At 42.8% G+C, this 17,470-nt stretch overlaps 3 protein-coding genes across 4 annotated transcripts; 1 reads left to right on the top strand and 2 right to left on the bottom strand.

Annotated features, from left to right (window-relative positions):
- Positions 1-1,352: 1,352 nt before the first annotated feature.
- Positions 1,353-4,062, bottom strand: LOC114789263 (pleckstrin homology domain-containing family J member 1). Its single transcript, XM_028978485.1, has 6 exons — positions 3,735-4,062; positions 3,593-3,660; positions 2,854-2,920; positions 2,407-2,497; positions 2,253-2,316; positions 1,353-2,109 (listed from the first exon to the last, which is right to left on the bottom strand). The coding sequence occupies exons 1-6, from the start codon at positions 3,826-3,828 to the stop codon at positions 2,038-2,040; spliced, it is 456 nt and encodes a 151-aa protein (XP_028834318.1). The 5' UTR covers positions 3,829-4,062; the 3' UTR covers positions 1,353-2,037.
- LOC114789261 (splicing factor 3A subunit 2-like) lies at positions 3,657-6,689 on the top strand. Of its 2 annotated transcripts, none has more exons than XM_028978483.1 (8): positions 3,657-4,160; positions 4,498-4,813; positions 5,274-5,320; positions 5,412-5,521; positions 5,603-5,652; positions 5,799-5,939; positions 6,013-6,081; positions 6,181-6,689. In XM_028978483.1, exons 2-8 carry the CDS (start codon positions 4,616-4,618, stop codon positions 6,472-6,474), a joined length of 909 nt encoding a protein of 302 aa, XP_028834316.1. In that variant the 5' UTR covers positions 3,657-4,160; positions 4,498-4,615; the 3' UTR covers positions 6,475-6,689. The 2 variants fall into 2 exon arrangements, with proteins under 2 accessions (XP_028834316.1, XP_028834314.1); XM_028978481.1 differs by having other exon boundaries at positions 3,659-4,160; positions 4,566-4,813.
- Positions 6,690-6,891: 202 nt separating this feature from the next.
- LOC114789262 (uncharacterized) lies at positions 6,892-10,242 on the bottom strand. Its single transcript, XM_028978484.1, has 7 exons — positions 10,137-10,242; positions 9,412-9,515; positions 9,111-9,142; positions 8,501-8,564; positions 8,039-8,173; positions 7,768-7,871; positions 6,892-7,617 (listed from the first exon to the last, which is right to left on the bottom strand). The coding sequence occupies exons 2-7, from the start codon at positions 9,506-9,508 to the stop codon at positions 7,240-7,242; spliced, it is 810 nt and encodes a 269-aa protein (XP_028834317.1). The 5' UTR covers positions 9,509-9,515; positions 10,137-10,242; the 3' UTR covers positions 6,892-7,239.
- Positions 10,243-17,470: the final 7,228 nt, after the last annotated feature.

Genomic DNA, 17,470 nt, shown 5'->3' with positions numbered 1-17,470 from the left:
ATAAGATGCATTACTGAATGTTAATTTGATGAGTTCTGTGGCACAGTTTCAGTAGGTTTATTTCTGGTCCTGCCTGAGGCCAGGGTTTTAAACACACCCTTCAAACAGTTAACGTGAATGTGTGTATTTTTTTTTTTTTACCGTTTTAGTCCTGCAACCAGTTTTGTCACATCTCAACATGAAAAAAACAAGTCATACATGTCTTTTGTCTGAGTTTTTCCCAGGTATGGAACACAGTTCATTGTGCTTGTCACTCAAGGAAATATAATGTTTTCATATGAATCCGGAACCTTCTGCATTTTGGAATGGCTCCTGAAATATGATCTGATGAGTCTGGTTATATGATACATGCAGACATAATTATTTAACAAAGCATTTCACCATATCATGACTAAAGCAACCGCACTGGAGGTAAATGAACTTTTCATCCAGCAAGTAGAAACCTCATATCATGCCAGAATCTTAAAGTTTCCCAGTTTCTATTTATTGTAGACCAGAATACGTTTTAGGAGCAAATTGTACAGATTATCCCAACATTCCTTGCGAGATATTTATAAGCCAGTGTCGTGAAGTACTAAGTGCTTGTCGACTTTGTTGAGCGGCCATGGTTATCCATTTAAATGAGGCCACACGTGTAAATAATTCAGTTTGGTGTTTGTTACACTAGTGGCTGGGACGATCTTTGAAACACAGTTTTTCATACATTCACATCACTCTGTTAACTACATTGGGGCTTAAGAAGTGGCAAGTGTCCCGGTCCAGTGTAAATGTTTAAACTCACAGTTTCTGTTGCCACGGATACCGCTCTAATTGCCTTTTTAAATATCTTTTAATAAATAGCCCAATGGTTTACTTTTGGACAGTATGCAACAAAGGAATAGGAATGCTGCCAAGACTAATTCTGTTACAGGGGTCAAATATGATCTTAAAAGTCATATCTAACTAAGACCTACATATAAAGTAGTAGTATAGTATTCATACACCACAAAGACTCACACACTGTGACCTCTAAACAGGTAAGTTAAGGAGTGAAAAGGAACACTCAAGGATTAAAGGGCTTGTAGTGTAAAGCTGTGAAAGGCCATGGTGGAATATATTTATAGTCATTTGACATTTTATCCCTGCCGATGGAGAGTGAACATTTATTGAACACGTGGCTCATTTTATAACACAAGCCCTACATATTACAGGACTCAATTCTCCTATTAATAATAAAGACAAGCAAAAAAAAAAAAAAAAAAAACCACAATAAAGTAAAAAAATAAAAAATAAATAAAAATAAAAAGAAGACAAGGTATTAGACATATGATTGTAAAACTATATATATATATATATATTTAAAAAAAAAAAAAAAAAAAAACTACTACAAAATAGTTTCATTTCCAAATGCCGGAAAAACAGCAGGCCATCATCTCATTAAAACCCAGTCAAGTGAAGACAATCTTGAGTGTCAGAAAACTGAAAGATTTTGTAGCTGTGATCACGGACCGCTTCACACCCTTTAAATCAAGCACAAGGTCTGTAGCGTTAGGGTCGATGGACAAGGTGTATTATCAGTGCTATTTCTTACAAGAGGTTCACTCAGCACAGATTCAGTGGGAGACAATTGGGCAATGATTTACTCAAGGTTAACTGGCAAAAAAAAAAATTATTAAAAGAGCAACGTTACGTGTCTAAAACATTGATGCTTTAAAGCCAGTGAAGCCATTAAGGAGGCACAGACATACAAAAAAAAAAAAAATGCTAAAGTAAATTCAGTGTAAGTGATTATGGTAAAGGTAGCTGCTTTAGGACTTAATATAGTGGATTTAAATGAGAAGCTCAGTCTTTTTCAAATGAGAAAAAATAAAAAATAAAAAATATGCTTTGAAATGCCCGATATAACTGTGAAGGCAACAACCTGAATCTTGGACCATTCATACAACCGGCAAGTTATGGTTAATGTTTGAATGCAGCGAGGGTGTGGAAATGAGAAGTCGTCCAACTAGGTTTAGTTCCGACAGTTTACATCTGCAGTCATATCTTTCAGAGGACACGCTACAGAGGTGGATGCCCATTGTTGACCTGGAATCGAGCTTCGTCCGATATTCCATACTGCTCCAGAGGATCCTGAAAGCAAAGCAAAACACAACAATCAGACAAAGCGGCAGGATGGTCCACTTTTAGAGAGCCGCAGGTGTCTTTATTTGTGCTTATCTGAGAATAAACTACGGACATCGTACAAGGATATACAGACTATAAAATACATTTACCTTGCCAGTGAGCCGATGGATTTCAGTGCGGTAGAAGATCAGGTTTTTGCGCATGAATTCATAACTGCAACGGGGGAGGTAGGGAACATGAGGACAAGGAACAAATCCAAGAGGATCGAACAAGCGTGACAGTTGTCAGATCAAATGCCCACACCTGGCTTTAACGATGGAGTCTATCCATTCCAGGCACTGCTCCTGGGAATCACATTCAAACAGGTACTTTCGCTCCGCCTCGTCAAGGAACACTGGAATTGGGACAGAAGTCAGTGTGGGAACCCACCCGAACCCCAATTCTGTGAAGGGAGTCTTCAGTCTCTGAGGGTCACAATCACAGAGCACTTTCTCCTGGGCCAACCGCACCGCTGCTAACTTCTATTTAGTTACTGTTAGAGTTAATGAAAGGATTCCTCTGCATTTTACCCATCATCCTTGGTGAGCAGTGGGCAGCCATGACAGGCAGCCAGGGAGCAGTGTGTGGGCACCTCAGCATATCGGGATTCAAACCGGCAGCCTTCTGATTTTCGTAACCACTGCCCCAGAGTTACGAATTTTAAAATTTGGCCACGTGTTACACAACAATGACCTTCACAGATGAACTCACCGATGGAAAAGGCCTGGTCATCTTCCCTCTCAACACGACACTGTTCCAACAGCAGAGCGCCAATGGGCTACACACACATTGGCAAAATGATCATGAACACAAACACACAGAATTTTTTAAAATGTATTTATTATATGTACAGAACTGTGCAAAAGCCTTAGGCAGCAATTCAAACCAGTGAAAAAACAAAACCACCCGTGTCACATACTGATCAAATATTGATTTGCCTAAATTGTTTACTGCAGAATTTCCTTCGTCACGGAACAATGCATGTGTGTGTAGAGAAAGAGACTCTGTGCAGAAATACAATATTGCTCTCCATCTGTGGACTTATATGGAGCACGGCCAAGCCCCTGTAGTCTAGGGTGGTAGAAGCCTAGTGGGTAACACACTCGCCTATGAACCAGAAGACCCAGGTTCAAACATCATTGTGTCCCTGGGCAAGACACTTAACCCTGAGTGTCTCCAGGGGGGGACTGTCCCTGTAACTACTGATTGTAAGTTGCTCTGGATAAGGGCGTCTGGTAAATGCTGTAAATGTAAACACCAACGTGGAATTACTGCCACTTTCACCTCTAAATCATTGTTTCTGCATTTCACACTAGTGATCAGCCGTGAGCGACTCCATCTGCTGCCTAAAACCTTTTGCACAGTTCCTGCGTGTTACGACCCACACGGCAAGTGGCGATGAGAAAAGTGATGTTTTTTAGAAATGATTGTGATTTTTATTTTTTTTTACCTCGTCTTCGTCAGTGCGAAAGTAGAAGAGGAAATTGACAACCAGCTTCACTAGTCTCTTTTTCACAACTGCGCACAGACAAGTTCGTGTTACACGACAGCGGCGGACCAGGGCAACGCGCGGAGGAGAAACGCTCACCCACCGTCGCCTTTCTTCGGCCCCCTCATCCCGAGCTCGGCCGCCTTCTCCGAGGGCTGGCGGCTCAGGAACGCCAGCTCCTTCTCGTTGAACCGCATCGCTCGGGACGTCAGCTGCGGCCGCGCCCGCCGTCCATGCCGCCGACGGAGGGGGTCGGCGTGCCCAGGCGAGCTCACCTTGGGCGGGAAGGAAGAGTCCGCTTCGCCGCGGGGCGGCCTCCGTTCGCCAAAGCGAGTCGGTTCGTTGCGGCTTCGGTCTCTCGACGGAGGCCGTGTACGCTGCTCACAGCCACGCTGCGCCACGAACAAGTTACAGGGTGTCAATAAAGTTTCAATTCGTTCAAAAACACGGCAGTGGGGAGGAGGAAACGGAAGCGGATTTGTGCGCCTGCGCGTTAGGTCGGCGGCGGAAAGCGTGAGAGAAACGTTCGGTTGGTTGTGTTCGTTCTATTTCACATTTGCTCGATTCTTATTTTTCCTCCTGTTCGTGTTTATATTGCGACGCGTTTCGTCGCGATTCGCGGCGCTGTCCCGCCAATTAAACGTGCGGCGTGGTTCGTTGTTCGTTTAGCTCCGCCGTCCGCGCACGTTAGCTGCTTGGCTAACGAGCTAAACGGAATTGTTAGCGGCTGCAGTTTTTATGTGGATTATGATAAGGGTTCGATAATAAAGTCTTGACCTCACGAGGCCGACGTGGAATTAAGTCTGTACATTATGCATGCTTGTTTTTTTTTTAACTGAAGCTGTGTTTCAATATTGGCACTGCAGGTAAAGCCAGCTCAGCATCACATCATCATTCGGGCGGCTGAACCATCCTTGTCTCTGTATCCCCTCAGCACACGGCGCTGTTCCCCTGGGGCCGTGAGCCTGTTGCAGCTCTGCGAAGATGGATTTCCAACACCGGGCTGGAGGGAAGACGGGGAGCGGCGGCGTGGCCTCCGCGTCGGAAAGCAACCGGGACCGCAGAGAGCGGCTGCGGCAGCTGGCGCTGGAGACCATCGACATCAACAAGGACCCGTATTTCATGAAGAACCACCTTGGCTCTTACGAGTGCAAGTTGTGTTTGACTCTTCATAACAATGAGGTAGATCTCGATTGGCCTTTATATGGCGGTTATATGGTGCTCAAAGTCCCAGGTGAGCGAGCCAGAGGCAACATAGGCAAAAAAAAATTGAGAGGAACCTAGAGTAAGGGGAACCCATCCTCCCCTGGTCAGCACTGGATTACATGTTAAATCAAGTACATCCAGGAAATTATGGCATATGAAGGTTATTGCAGTCCACTTTGTAATTATCGGGATCCGGACATTCCAATGTTCATTATTTTATCAAACCTCAAGGGGTGGGTGGTAATAGCCTAGTGAATAACACACCTGCCTATGAACCAGAAGACCCAGGTTTAATCCCTGAGGAAGACACTTAACCCTGAGTGTCTCCAGGATGACTGTCCCTACTAACTACTGAATATTAGTCAGTCTGGAAAAGCGTGTCTGTGAAATGCTGTAGATGTTTTTTCATTAACCTAATATGTTCTCTGTGTCTTAGGGAAGTTACTTGGCCCACACACAAGGCAAGAAACATCAGACAAACTTGTAAGTTTTCTCCTGTGGGTCACATCATAGGGGAGTCTCTGGTTTGCTGTGCTCACAAATGCTGATTAGCGCTTGGTATTTTCGACTTAAGGGCAAGAAGAGCTGCCAAAGAAGCAAAGGAAGCTCCTGCTCAGCCGGCCCCTGAAAAGGTCAAGGTTGAGGTGAAGAAGTTTGTTAAAATTGGCCGCCCTGGATACAAAGGTAGCTACAACTGGCCACATTTTCCAACACGATTTGACACGGCACAACTTGTCTTGAGAATAATTAGTTTTCTCCCCTCAGTCACGAAACAGAGAGACCCTGAAAGTGGACAACAGAGTCTTCTGTTTCAGGTGTGCAAACCACAAATCTTTTTTTTTTTTTGTTATTTTTCATTTAATCATCTTATAACTTTAGCATCTCTTCCTGTTATTGATATTGGTGCATGTTCCCTTTGCTGAAGTGGACACTGCTCACTTTTTCTTCTCCCCTGCCTTAGATCGATTATCCAGAGGTAGCAGAGGGCATTGGTCCCCGGCATCGCTTCATGTCCGCGTACGAGCAGCGCATCGAGCCCCCGGACCGCCGCTGGCAGTACCTGCTACTGGCAGCCGAACCGTACGAGACCATTGCTTTCAAGGTGGGTGATGCTGCCACGCTTTGCAGCAGCAGGTTTTCTAGTCATGCTTTTCTAATTGCACGCTAAACCACAGGTGCCTAGCAGAGAGATTGACAAAGCAGAGAGCAAGTTTTGGACCCACTGGAACAGGGAAACCAAGCAGGTGAGCGAATTCGTGTTCTCACATTGCTTCTTGAATTGTACATCTTAGTTTGCTGCATTTACTTAATTTTGTAAAAAAAATGTTTTTTTTGTTCATCAGTTTTTCCTTCAGTTCCACTTTAAAATGGAGAAGCTTCTGGTTCCACAAAGTGCCGCGGTTCCCTCGGTGGGGGTGAAACGGCCGCCTCCTCTTATGAATGCAGTGGGGTCCCATCCATCGTCGGACTCCATGCCACCACCTCCCGGTGGCATGCACATGCCCCCTCTACCTCCCGGCGCTCCCGGCCCTCCACAGATGCCCCCTCAGATGCCGCCACCTGGATCCCTCCCTCCCATGATGAGACCACCCTTACCTGCTGATGGGGGCATGCCTCCCCCTCTGCCGAGCAGTTAATGGTCTCAGAACTGTTTCAATGGCCTTCCTGGCAAGTTCATCACCATGTAAACAATGGACATTTTTAATGTGGTTTAATTTTTAGAGCTGTCGTTAATTAGATTTCTAAATTTGTCACCTTCTACTGGATTTGGACATTTTGTAAAAATATTTTCCCCTCTTTACAGAGAGGTAAATTGCTTTTCTTTTTCATAATAAAATTAAGAAACATTGAAGTCTTCTTTGGTTTTTGATAGCAAGCTCTCTCTCTATCTCTCTCTCTCTCTCTCTATCTAAAATAAATAAATAAGAAAGAACGCTATATCCGAAAAGCCCTTGGTCGATTAGGACAAAATAAAAACCGCATCTGTGAAATGGGAAAGGCAGAAATAACCCATGACCCGTGGCTCATAAAATGGGGTAAATGAAAACTTCCTGTCCGTGAAAACAGGCACACCTGTATTTAATTAAAGAGCTGATGGATTTAAGTTTTTCTTGTTTTATGAACTTGTGTACATGTAATATTTGTTTGAGACATTTCATTTTGTTGAATGCAAAAAAAAAAAAGCATGAAAGCAACAAATTACAATAATTACAACGACACAGGAGGGTTCTGCACACAAGAGAGCTGCGCCTCTGGAGTAATTACAGCTATTAATCAAGTCGCCATTTGCAAATGACTACTCATCAGCGCTCAGGGAATGGCGCTGAGCTCTGGGCCTGTAACTCTGGAGCCGGAGTCTCAGTTTATCATGTTCCTGGCACGGTGTTTCCACCTTGGGCTCCTCATGGGTGAGGTGCTGGTTTGCCTTTTGGACGCGGCTGTGTTTCTTGTGTCTTGGTGGATGTCTTTGTCTCTTTCTTCTTCAGCATCTCCCGCTCTTCCGTATCTTGCTCTACCCCTTTGTTTCCCTCATCCTCTGTCCTTCTCTTTTCCTTTACCTTCTCCACCTCTTCTTCTCTCATGCGTTTCTCTCTCCTGTTTCGCATCGTTCCTGCTCTAACCTTCAGCAGATTCCTCTCAGGTTGCTTTCTGTGTCTTAAACCACGTGGGCTGCTCTGTCGCGTCTCTTGCTTTGTTCGCCTTTTACGGCCCTGTGGTTTTTCATCTTCATCATCATCAGATATCCACCAGAGAAATGTCTCCCAGAGAGAGCTCTCAGTCTAAAGGGAGTGTGAAAAATAAAAAATCAGCTCTCCCTATGAAGCCCATGCCTTCATCGGCATAGAAAGGGCTTCTCTGAAAAATGGTATTTGTAGCTGGTGTGCGTGTGTGTGTGTGTGTGTGTGTGTGTGTGTGTGGTGTCCTCGTACCTCTGGCTCAGAGCTGTGCTTCTTCAGAGCAGTGTATTGCAAGCTCAGCCCACCCTCCATCTGCTCCATGTCACCACCCACAGCTCTGCGTCCCCTCAGCACCTCTGTGACAGTACATAAACACAGCATCCAGTATCAAGTTGCTTGGAGTTGAGTGGAAAAAGTTTTGGTCTTCAGAATTGTTTTTTTTTTTCACAGCATGCTCCTTTGGGGCACTATTAGAACCTGGCATTAAAACTTTACTGTTTACATCTAAAAAATTATTACTTGCCATGGAGACTCTGGAGGCCTGAGCTGATGACCAAGATAGTGATGGCTATAAAGAGGCAGCGGTTCAGAGTCACTCCCTCCCAAGGTGCTTCTATCTGGGTCAGATTCTGAAGGGAAAATGCCCGATGAATCGTACCTAAAACGAAGCACAAATGTACACGTCAGAATAAAGAAATAATTGATCCTGAAGTCTGAATTATATACAGTCAGCACGTGGCCTGTTTTTTTTTCCGCTTCTACAATATGATATGCATTCAATTGCATGATTTAAATTCAAAGACAGACATAGCTGTGGTTTCAGCATTGAATCTTAAACAGATCAGAATCTTAAACAAAGACAATTGAATTTCATATGTGAACCATACTTACTTCAGACTAAAGGCCGGACAGAATAAATAAAATGTTGTACAATTTATATAAATGGCAAACAATGTAAAAAGCAGATGTGAATATATGGACGCACTGGCAGTGGACGGGTGCACTTCCCTTTGAAGGGCCTTTGGGACTTGCTGGGAAGTTGGCGGGTCCTGCGGACAGTAGAAATACTTATTACGGGCGATATGGTGTAATTCACGTGAACTCTGTTGTAGCGAGTATTTCATAAACAGCACCAGAGATGGCACTTGGGGTAATCGGGTGCGCCCCCCTGACCTGAGTCTCAATGTGAATAATCCATAAATAATACTGATGTGTTTGATGTGCTCAGCTGATGTATTCCTTCTATTACATACAATCTCAGTATGATGGGGTTTAAAATATATTATGTAAAAAGTGTTAAATTAATCTTGAAATGCAAATCTTTGAGACCCACATTGAGCTGCATAACAGTCATTTGAAAAATGCAAATTCGATTATTTTTTTAAATTATTTCAACTGGGTTTCAGACTTGATACCCTAGGTATACATTCATTACCATCTTATCTCATTAGTTCAGGATTACAGGATCAAGAACTCTACAAACGAAGCAGCAGATTAATTAAGGCCCTACCCATCTTGAAAAGCATTCCCAATGATACCGTAGAAACTTTGATCAGACTTTTATTTGACCCCATGGGAATTTAATGTGTACTTACTTCTCGCATCGATCTTCTCTGGGCATACATCTCTGGAAAGAACAAAAGAGCGTTAGATCTGCCCCTCGGCCTGCACCAGCAGGCATGTACGCAGACTGCTCAGACATGGCTCCTGACAGGGGCGGTCTCATGTTCCTCTGTAAGGACTATGCAATGGCATGCAACCAATGCCAGCATGGACCGTTCAGATGTAAAATTAGACCCACGGCGCTTTTAAATCCTGCAATAGTGCTGCTGGTGTCATTGCAGGAGACAATGAAATCTGCCTCAGATTCGTAGACAATTGTTTCTTAATGGTTACCTGGCCTCCTTGTCTGCCTGACAGGTTTGGGAGGTGGTGCTTCCCTCAGTGGGGCGCCAAGTTCTTCCTCAAAGGTCTCGAAAGAGCTCTCATCCATCACCCCCCTTACCAAAAAGAGCAAAAAAGTTCATACGAATGACATATCTTTCCCTTTTAATGTCACCGTCCTGTACAATGCAAGAGAGCGTTCTTAGCGTGGAAACCCGTGCCACGTAAATTAGATCAATAAGTTAACGCTGAGTCATCAGCTCACACATTTTACTTCATTACCGGCACCGGTAACGAGAATCGGCTATTTAGGAAGCGCGCCAGACCAAAATAAACCAACGGCGGGTGACCTTGCTGTGATTTCAGTCACAGGACAACACAGCTGCTCCTCTTCGCAATGTTTCATTATCAGGCAGCCATTAAACACTAGTGATTGATGTACGAGCATAGCGGTGTGCATAAAAATCCCTTCTCACATCGGATATTCTAATGGACAACCCTGACCTTGACTTTGGAAATGTCCGCGATACCGCTTCATTAAGCTGCAGTGGGACATACTGCGTCAGAATACAAATGTGGTCAGAACGTTCCCTGACTAAAGCCCATAACCTCAATGGCGGCCCAGAAATAGCATCTCACAGCAAAGAGGGCAACCGATGGAATCCTGGAGACGTCAAGACGTGGTGCGTTCTCATCATCACTCCGCTCACAACTCGCAAGCTTTTACCTGAACTTACCTGGCTCAACATGAGGAGTCCTTCGGCGGTGGTGAGGACGGAGGGCACTGGCCCGGGGCTGCGTCTGGTGCTGAGGGGGCTGGCAGAGAACAGCCTCCACTGTCCCCTGACAGCCAAGCACAGGTGCACCGGGGCGAAGAAAAAAAAACCCAAAAACATACCGAGGTTGGCCTGCAAAGCATTTGGTTTGTTTCAACGGGGCTGCCTGTCATAAAACTTTTTAAGATAGTTCTGAACAAACCTCTGTGGTCGGTTTGACACATGGTAACAGTGCTCAATGGTAGACTATGCACAATAACATTTACATTTACATTTACAGCATTTATCAGACGCCCTTATCCAGAGCGACTTACAATCAGTAGTTACAGGGACAGTCCCCCTGGAGCAACTCAGGGTTAAGTGTCTTGCTCAGGGACACAATGGTAGTAAGTGGGATTCGAACCCAGGTCTTCTGGTTCATAGGCGAGTGTGTTACCCACTAGGCTACTACCACCCAATAACAATAATACCAAATCGCATTAGTTTATCGAACTGCACGTTATGCTTCTTTAACTGTTCAACCACACCGGATTAAAGTTTTACAGTTTTACAGTCAATTAGAGGGAAAATAAATAATAGGGATTATGGGTCAAGGGAATATTGTTGTTTCATTCTTTTGTCATGCAATTTAAATGAGTAAAAATTTCAATAAATAGTTTTCAAGATTTCTGTAATATAGTTCACTGCAATAAAAATATTATCAAAACAAATGTATGTACCTACACAAGATTATATTAAGTTATATGAAACAATGTGATAGCAGTGATAATAAATGAAGAAATACTGCAAAAATTCATGTGTCCAATAAACAATATGTAAATATAAAGAAATAAACAAATGGAACATGAATATAAATGTAATAAGTAGCAGTAGAGTGTGTTGTAGATGATGGATGCAGTGAATAATGATTCTGACGTGCATATTCCAGTAAACCATCCCTATTGGAAGCCGATGACTCCTGAAGATGGATTCTGAAGTGTCACAGAATGTCGTGGTGTGGGCGTAGATGTTCTGGTATAATTTTCCACTGGGGAACAGGGTGAAGAGGGTGACTGTCGTCCATGATGATGGACTCAGCCCTCCTCCAACAGTGGGTGGTGAAGCTAGAATAGCAAATAGGTTGAATTAGTACCAAAACCAGAAATGTACAAGACCAGTGAGCCTCAAGTATCAGATTGTTCACGTTGAGCTTTATCGTCATTGCAGCAACATACAGGTTAGACAGTACACAGTGAAACGAAACAACGTTCCTACGGAACCTGGTGCCACATGTAACATTTAAACAAAGAGACAATTCTCTACGTGATGAATGGGACATTTTGCTAACACAACAACAACAACAACATTTATTTCTTGTATAGCCCAAAATCACATACAGTATGTCTCAATGGGCTTTGACAGGCCCCACACTTGACCCTTCTGCACACAAGGAAAAACTCCACACAAAAAAAACTCTAGTAGAGAGAAAAAAAAGAAAGGAAGAAACGTTGGGAAGGAGTGATACAGAGAGGGACCCCCTTCCAGGGTAGAGTGAGCCTGCAAATGGTGTCAGTGCAGGGTTGGGGGTTATATAATAATAAGTCCTACAGTTGTAGGGTTGGAGGAGTCCAGGATGTAGTCAGTGTCATGGTCTAGATTATGTGTCCACAATGATGTTACTGGTCCACTTGAAGATCTCTGATGCTGTAGTTGTAACGGTGGTGGTGACACAAGTTACTTAATCCCCATAACTAGTTTATCCGAACTATGAACAAGTGTGACACGTAAGTAGTACTTGTCGTGCCTTATTACTGAGTAGTTCAATAGAAAGTTATGACAAAAGCCATAAAAACTAGTCTCACTTGTCAAAACTTCCACAATAAAATTCTGTGAACCAAGCATTCAGTCAAAACTATTGCACCAAATATTTTAATGTTTAATGGTTGTCAAAACTGTGCAACACTTCAATAAAATAATGTTTATGCAATACCAAGATGGTGTGATGCATGGGACATGATGTCACTGGTCTGGAAGCTACAGTGTAAGATATGATAGCCAGTACTAAGAGGCAAAATGTGGTGCATTGTATAAATATTTTAATTAAGCCTGACGCACTATTCAATATATATATAAATATATAAACTCAACTTTGAATGTCTGGGTTGTAATAATCATTAGCCTTGAATTTCAGTGAAATTAGTAAAAGTTTTACATTGCTGAGGTAACCATGTTTAAAATGTCTAGCCAAACCGGTAAAATGAATAATGAAGGTGCCAAGTTAAAACAGAGCAAATAGCACTTGGGCAGCAGCCTACATAAAACGTACTACCTACCCACTGCACCCTGACCAGGGATGTCAGATAAAGGAAGTGACATTAAAAAATGATGCCTTTTTTTCAGGAATCTCATGGGTTGTGAGCCATGGGATTGAGACAAAGAAGGGGAGTTTTTATGAACACCTTGCAACCCTCAAATACCACCTGCTGCTACTCTGCAAATGTTATTCCACTGAAAAATTAATAAATGCCATACATAGTTCCCTTTGAACTGAACTTTTTGCTCCCTTTGGTTTGGAACTTAATATTTCATCCAGTTTCACAGAACAACTGAAGCTGAAAGCATTTTGAAGCGATCCAGATAACAGTTCACCTGAACCTAACAGAGTCCGCATGAAGAGTCTTTTGTTAAGAGCGAGGATGGTTAATATGGCTAAATTCAGCATGCAGCTTCTCAGACGCACTTCAGCGATGTGTGCGTGTGGCCCAGTGCCATGTATTACAGGCAATTCACCACTAGAGGACGCAATGGTGCTGCATTAGCACCACATGGTGCAGAACAGGCTGATCGGGCAGGCGCCCTAGAACAGGCATTCAAACAAAGGAAATACAGAGCTGCGCCCTGTGCAAAAACGGGTTTCAATTTCATGTGTGATTACGAACAGTATGGCGTTCTGACCACCCTCCACCAAGGTACAGGTAACCAGCTGTGCGACGTTGCCAGGCAACCGACCTGGCTGGCTTCAGAGGTGGGCTAATGTTTGTGCCACCGCCGTCTGAAAGGTTCTTCATGTGTGACGAACCCCATTGCCTCGCTCTGCTGACAAAAAAAAAAAAAAAAAACACAGGCTGCATTCGAAAGACAGAGCAATGCAGCATAAAGACATTTAATGATGCCCATAAAAGCTTTGTGTTGTTTGGGAGCCATTAATGTTTTTCTCCAAGCAAGAAGATTGCAGCCATTTTGCAAAAAAATATAAAAAACCCACATGGGCACCAGAACAGTGTGCCAATCAGAGCCCATGCTCCGCTTCCAGCAACGACTTCCCATTAAGAGGTCAGAGGTCACAGACTGAAGACACAGGGCAAAGCAAGACGACTCACTGGCGGCCGATCCTTATAGAGATTGGTTATAAAAACTAAACCTTGGTCTGATCCTCACACCTCAATTTCTAATTCCTTCAGGATAATGATTAGGCTGATTATATAAGGTTTTCCCCAGGAATATATGATTAAAAAAATTAAGAAATTCTACATGCTGCTCCATTGTTCAAAACCTGTTGAAATGGAAATAGAAATAGTTTATTCTTGTTAATTGGCGTGTATGCTCAATTATTGTTGAAGCCATTAATATATATATTTTTACTACCTGGCACTGTGCCTTCGGTGTAAACATTTAGCAGCTCGCAAGTAAGGCCAAGCGGCACTGGCAGAATAATTTTAACGCCTCGTCTGTTGGAGACAAAAAAAACTAAAACTGGCAGTCGTGAACGACAGGGAATCTTTTGTTTTTTTATTTTAAACAATAAACGCATCAAGATTGACTTTTTTGTCGCATTGTCCTTGTCCTATTGGGATAGGTGACGCTGCACTTGAATAAGTTTGCAACAAAGTCTTGGAAGGTTCCAGAAAAAGCAGCATGGGCCCCATGTGAATGTGCGGTGGCAGGGTGTGAAAGTGGGCTAATGGTGCCGGGGGCTCTTCCTTTGCTCCACATTGCCGGTGCAACACCAAAACAAGGAGACTTTGCTTCCGCACTGTTCTTGGTGAAGGACGGTGGACCTTGCCTGAGGAGACACACACACACACACACACACACACACACACACTTTAATACCCTTGTTCATTTCTACATGAAGTGCTCACCTGATCAAAGCAGTTTGAGGACACTAACCTCAGTATGCAACGTTGCCAGGTTGGACACTTTCCTTTCCTGCTAAATATGAACATAAGAAAACAGCTCATTTAGACAAGATGTGGCAAAGAGGACTATTTGCATTAGGCTGCTTATAAATGACTAGTGATAGTTGTCAATGACTCATTTTTTTATTATTTAGCTTGAAAACTCTCAGCAGTGTCTGGCAACACAGTCAATATGTCACCTCGCTAGAGGACATCACAAGTCCCTCCTCATAACACAAACTTATCAAACTATAGAGTCTTGCTGTATAGAAATATACCGTGGAGGGCTTCAAACCTAGTAAGGAAGTATACACAGAACTGTGCAAAATCTAAGGCACCCATACAATCTGGTGAAAACCCACTGTTTATATGAACTGCATGCAAGCAATTTTGTTAATGTAACAAGAATCAATTTTTTTTCAAACACTGATCAATTATTATATTTAAATTTACAGCATTTATCAGACGCTCCTATCCAGAGTGACTTACATTCAGTACTTACAGGGACAGTCCCCTTGGAGACACTCAGGCTTAAGTGTCTTGCTCAGGGACACAATGGTAGTAAGTGGGATTTGAACCTGGGTGGTGGTCTAGCACGTAAGGAAACAGCCTCATTATTGGAAGGTTGCCAGTTCGGGTGGTGGGTTAAAAAAAGGAGGACACATTTCATTGTCTGCACCGTGTGCTGTGCTGCAGTGTTTCACAATAACAATCACTTCACTTTCACATAGAATCAACTGGCTACCTTGGAGACCTCTCTGATGTCCCTAATGAAAAGCAAGCAATTTACAAGATATTTAGATGTTTAGAATGTAAGGTTTTAGTAATCTGTCATATACAGCAGCGTTGTTTCTTGTTTATCTGTGCTCATGTCCATGCCTGATGTGCCTTCCCCAGCTCAAGCCTTGTTCCGAGCATCACTGGCATGTGCTTGAGTTAGTAGGTGTGGGCGGCACACGCGGTAGCCGCACTAATACCTGGCAACATTACCATGCATAACGACATGTGGGTCACAAAACAGGAGTGTGTGATCTCCTCCCCCTCCTCCCGCCGCCTCTGCCGTTGCCTTGTCAACAAGCAGCATGTTACGCTTTGATTTGTGGCATGACGGCTCACGATGACAGAAATGACACAGCCAGACTGGAGTAGTTGAGTTGCTAGAATTAGTGAATTAGTTGGGTGATTAGTTGCTGTTGACTAGTAAGCTGTTTAACCTGCAGGGGTGACATGTATCTGGTGGTCTATTTGAATCCATGTGAATGAGACACTGACTGATAGAGAAGCTTCTGAACACTGCAATGAATCATCCAGGTTCTGCTGGAGGTCAGTGTGTGTGTGCAGTTTCTTTCTTACCAGCACACACATAAGAACACCCACACACAGACCTTAATCAGAGGCTCCAGTCTGATTACCCCGAAACATCAAGAGCTATGCCTATTCTAAGAAAGCGTCTGCCTGCAGTCAGATTCACAGCATTTCATAACTCAGGGTTACTTTTCTGTGTTTGTTCTTTATCCAGTTTGATATACAGGTTTGAAAAAGTAGTAATTCTGAACACGTTGCACTAAATGTATTGAGAAATGTATTCCTTTACATTGTAAAAAAATGTCTGTGAATTTAATATTGAAATACTGTATTTCAGAAGGTAAAAAAATGTATGTAAGAAAATAATAGATCACTGTTTAATAAACAGTAAATCCAGGATTATTTCCTAAATTTGACTTTATTGTATAGTACCAGCATGCTTTGCGAGTGCTAGACTAAGTGGAAAAGTAAATTAGTGGGTTGGATGTTAAAAGTTGAACATTTCATATTGAACTGTGTGTTACATGTTGAGATATGTTTTACATGGGAGTTAAAGACAGTTTAGGGTAAGTGAGCGCTTAGGCACTGCCAGAGAATTTGAACAGCCGTGTTCTTGCCAGAGTAGGTCTGTAGGAGTGCTGACTCCGCCCACCAGGCAGTAAAAATAAGGTTCTTGTACCACAATGCTTGCCAAATAAAGGCAGTAAAGAGTCTAACAGCAATACTTAGCGAAAATCTCTCTATGCTGTGGTGTAAAGTGTGCAGAATAAAACTGTAAATACCATGGTTATTTAATATATATATGTTAAGCCACACCGACTCCACCCAAGACCATTACCTAAGTTAAAGACTTAGACTCATTCCAAAAATAACCAAAAGATAACAAAGAGTGGCTGAGCACAAATGCATCTCCCTTAGCTAGGTTCGCAGTCTAATACTGGAAGGGGGCGTGGCTCCAATAACCGTCGTCAGGTGTGCCCAGCCTTAATGGGATCCACCGTGACTTTCTCACCGTATATTTTACAGTAAGGTTCTGGATACCACAGCTGCCACTTTTATACCGTAAATTTAACAGAAAAGTAAAAGTATTCAGAATACTTTTAGAATACAAGTATAACATTTTTTTAAATGTATGTCAGCATCAACATGAAATATCAACATGAATATTATTTAGTATTCACTGTCATCCATATTTAAATGCCCTTGAAAGAAATCACTTCACCTTCACCAGGTTTTATGATAAATTAAATGTTTTTAGAGAATCACAGTCAAAATACACGACATTTGGCAACTGGCACATCAACATGAATAAAATATCAACCAGAATATTATTTTTATTTACAGTCATCCACATCCACACTTGAGCATACAAAGCAGATTAGATTTTTTAATGTTGCAGTGTTACATGCATTCCCAGCCATCCTAATCTTGTGTATCAAACTGTCACCCACTTTTATCCATTTTTCAGCTGAGGACAAAGAACTGCATATAAAATTATGGAATTGCAAACAAAGAATCAACAAAAATGCTTACTTTCAGTAGGTGGTTTCTTAACAACAAACATGTTCTTCAGCCCATTTCAGCCTGGTTAGCACACACACACAGAAAAATCTGATTTGTCAGAAGATTTATGTAAGCTTAGGCCTGATACGGACATGAAGAGTTGGGTTTAAAGTTACAATTGGATGAGACTTGTTTATCGTTGTTTTTCTTGCACATCTGCACACAGCTCATGGATTCTTCTGCAGGACTGACTGCACGCTCACCTTCAAGCCCCACAGCAAGCAAACGTGAATCCGTCCCCTTCTGTGTGAAGATCTGCCCATCACCAAA

Source organism: Denticeps clupeoides, chromosome 4 (assembly GCF_900700375.1).
Source record: "Denticeps clupeoides chromosome 4, fDenClu1.1, whole genome shotgun sequence".
In the NCBI taxonomy this organism is placed as follows: Eukaryota; Metazoa; Chordata; class Actinopteri; order Clupeiformes; family Denticipitidae; genus Denticeps; species Denticeps clupeoides.
The sequence above is the reverse complement of the archived record's forward strand: the minus strand, read 5'-3'. Positions and strand labels throughout refer to the sequence as shown.

Coding starts and splice junctions, on each gene's coding strand:
- LOC114789261 (XM_028978483.1), top strand. CDS start 4,616: ATGGATTTCCAACACCGGGCTGGAGGGAAGACGGGGAGCGGCGGCGTG. Junction 5,940..6,012: donor ACGAGACCATTGCTTTCAAG/GTGGGTGATGCT, acceptor GCTAAACCACAG/GTGCCTAGCAGAGAGATTGA. Junction 6,082..6,180: donor GGAACAGGGAAACCAAGCAG/GTGAGCGAATTC, acceptor TTTGTTCATCAG/TTTTTCCTTCAGTTCCACTT.
- LOC114789262 (XM_028978484.1), bottom strand. CDS start 9,508: ATGGATGAGAGCTCTTTCGAGACCTTTGAGGAAGAACTTGGCGCCCCA. Junction 8,565..9,110: donor AGAGAAGATCGATGCGAGAA/GTAAGTACACAT, acceptor TACTGTCCGCAG/GACCCGCCAACTTCCCAGCA. Junction 7,618..7,767: donor AGCACAGCTCTGAGCCAGAG/GTACGAGGACAC, acceptor CACTCCCTTTAG/ACTGAGAGCTCTCTCTGGGA.
- LOC114789263 (XM_028978485.1), bottom strand. CDS start 3,828: ATGCGGTTCAACGAGAAGGAGCTGGCGTTCCTGAGCCGCCAGCCCTCG. Junction 2,921..3,592: donor TTCGCACTGACGAAGACGAG/GTAAAAAAAAAT, acceptor ATGTGTGTGTAG/CCCATTGGCGCTCTGCTGTT. Junction 2,110..2,252: donor TCCATCGGCTCACTGGCAAG/GTAAATGTATTT, acceptor CTTTGCTTTCAG/GATCCTCTGGAGCAGTATGG.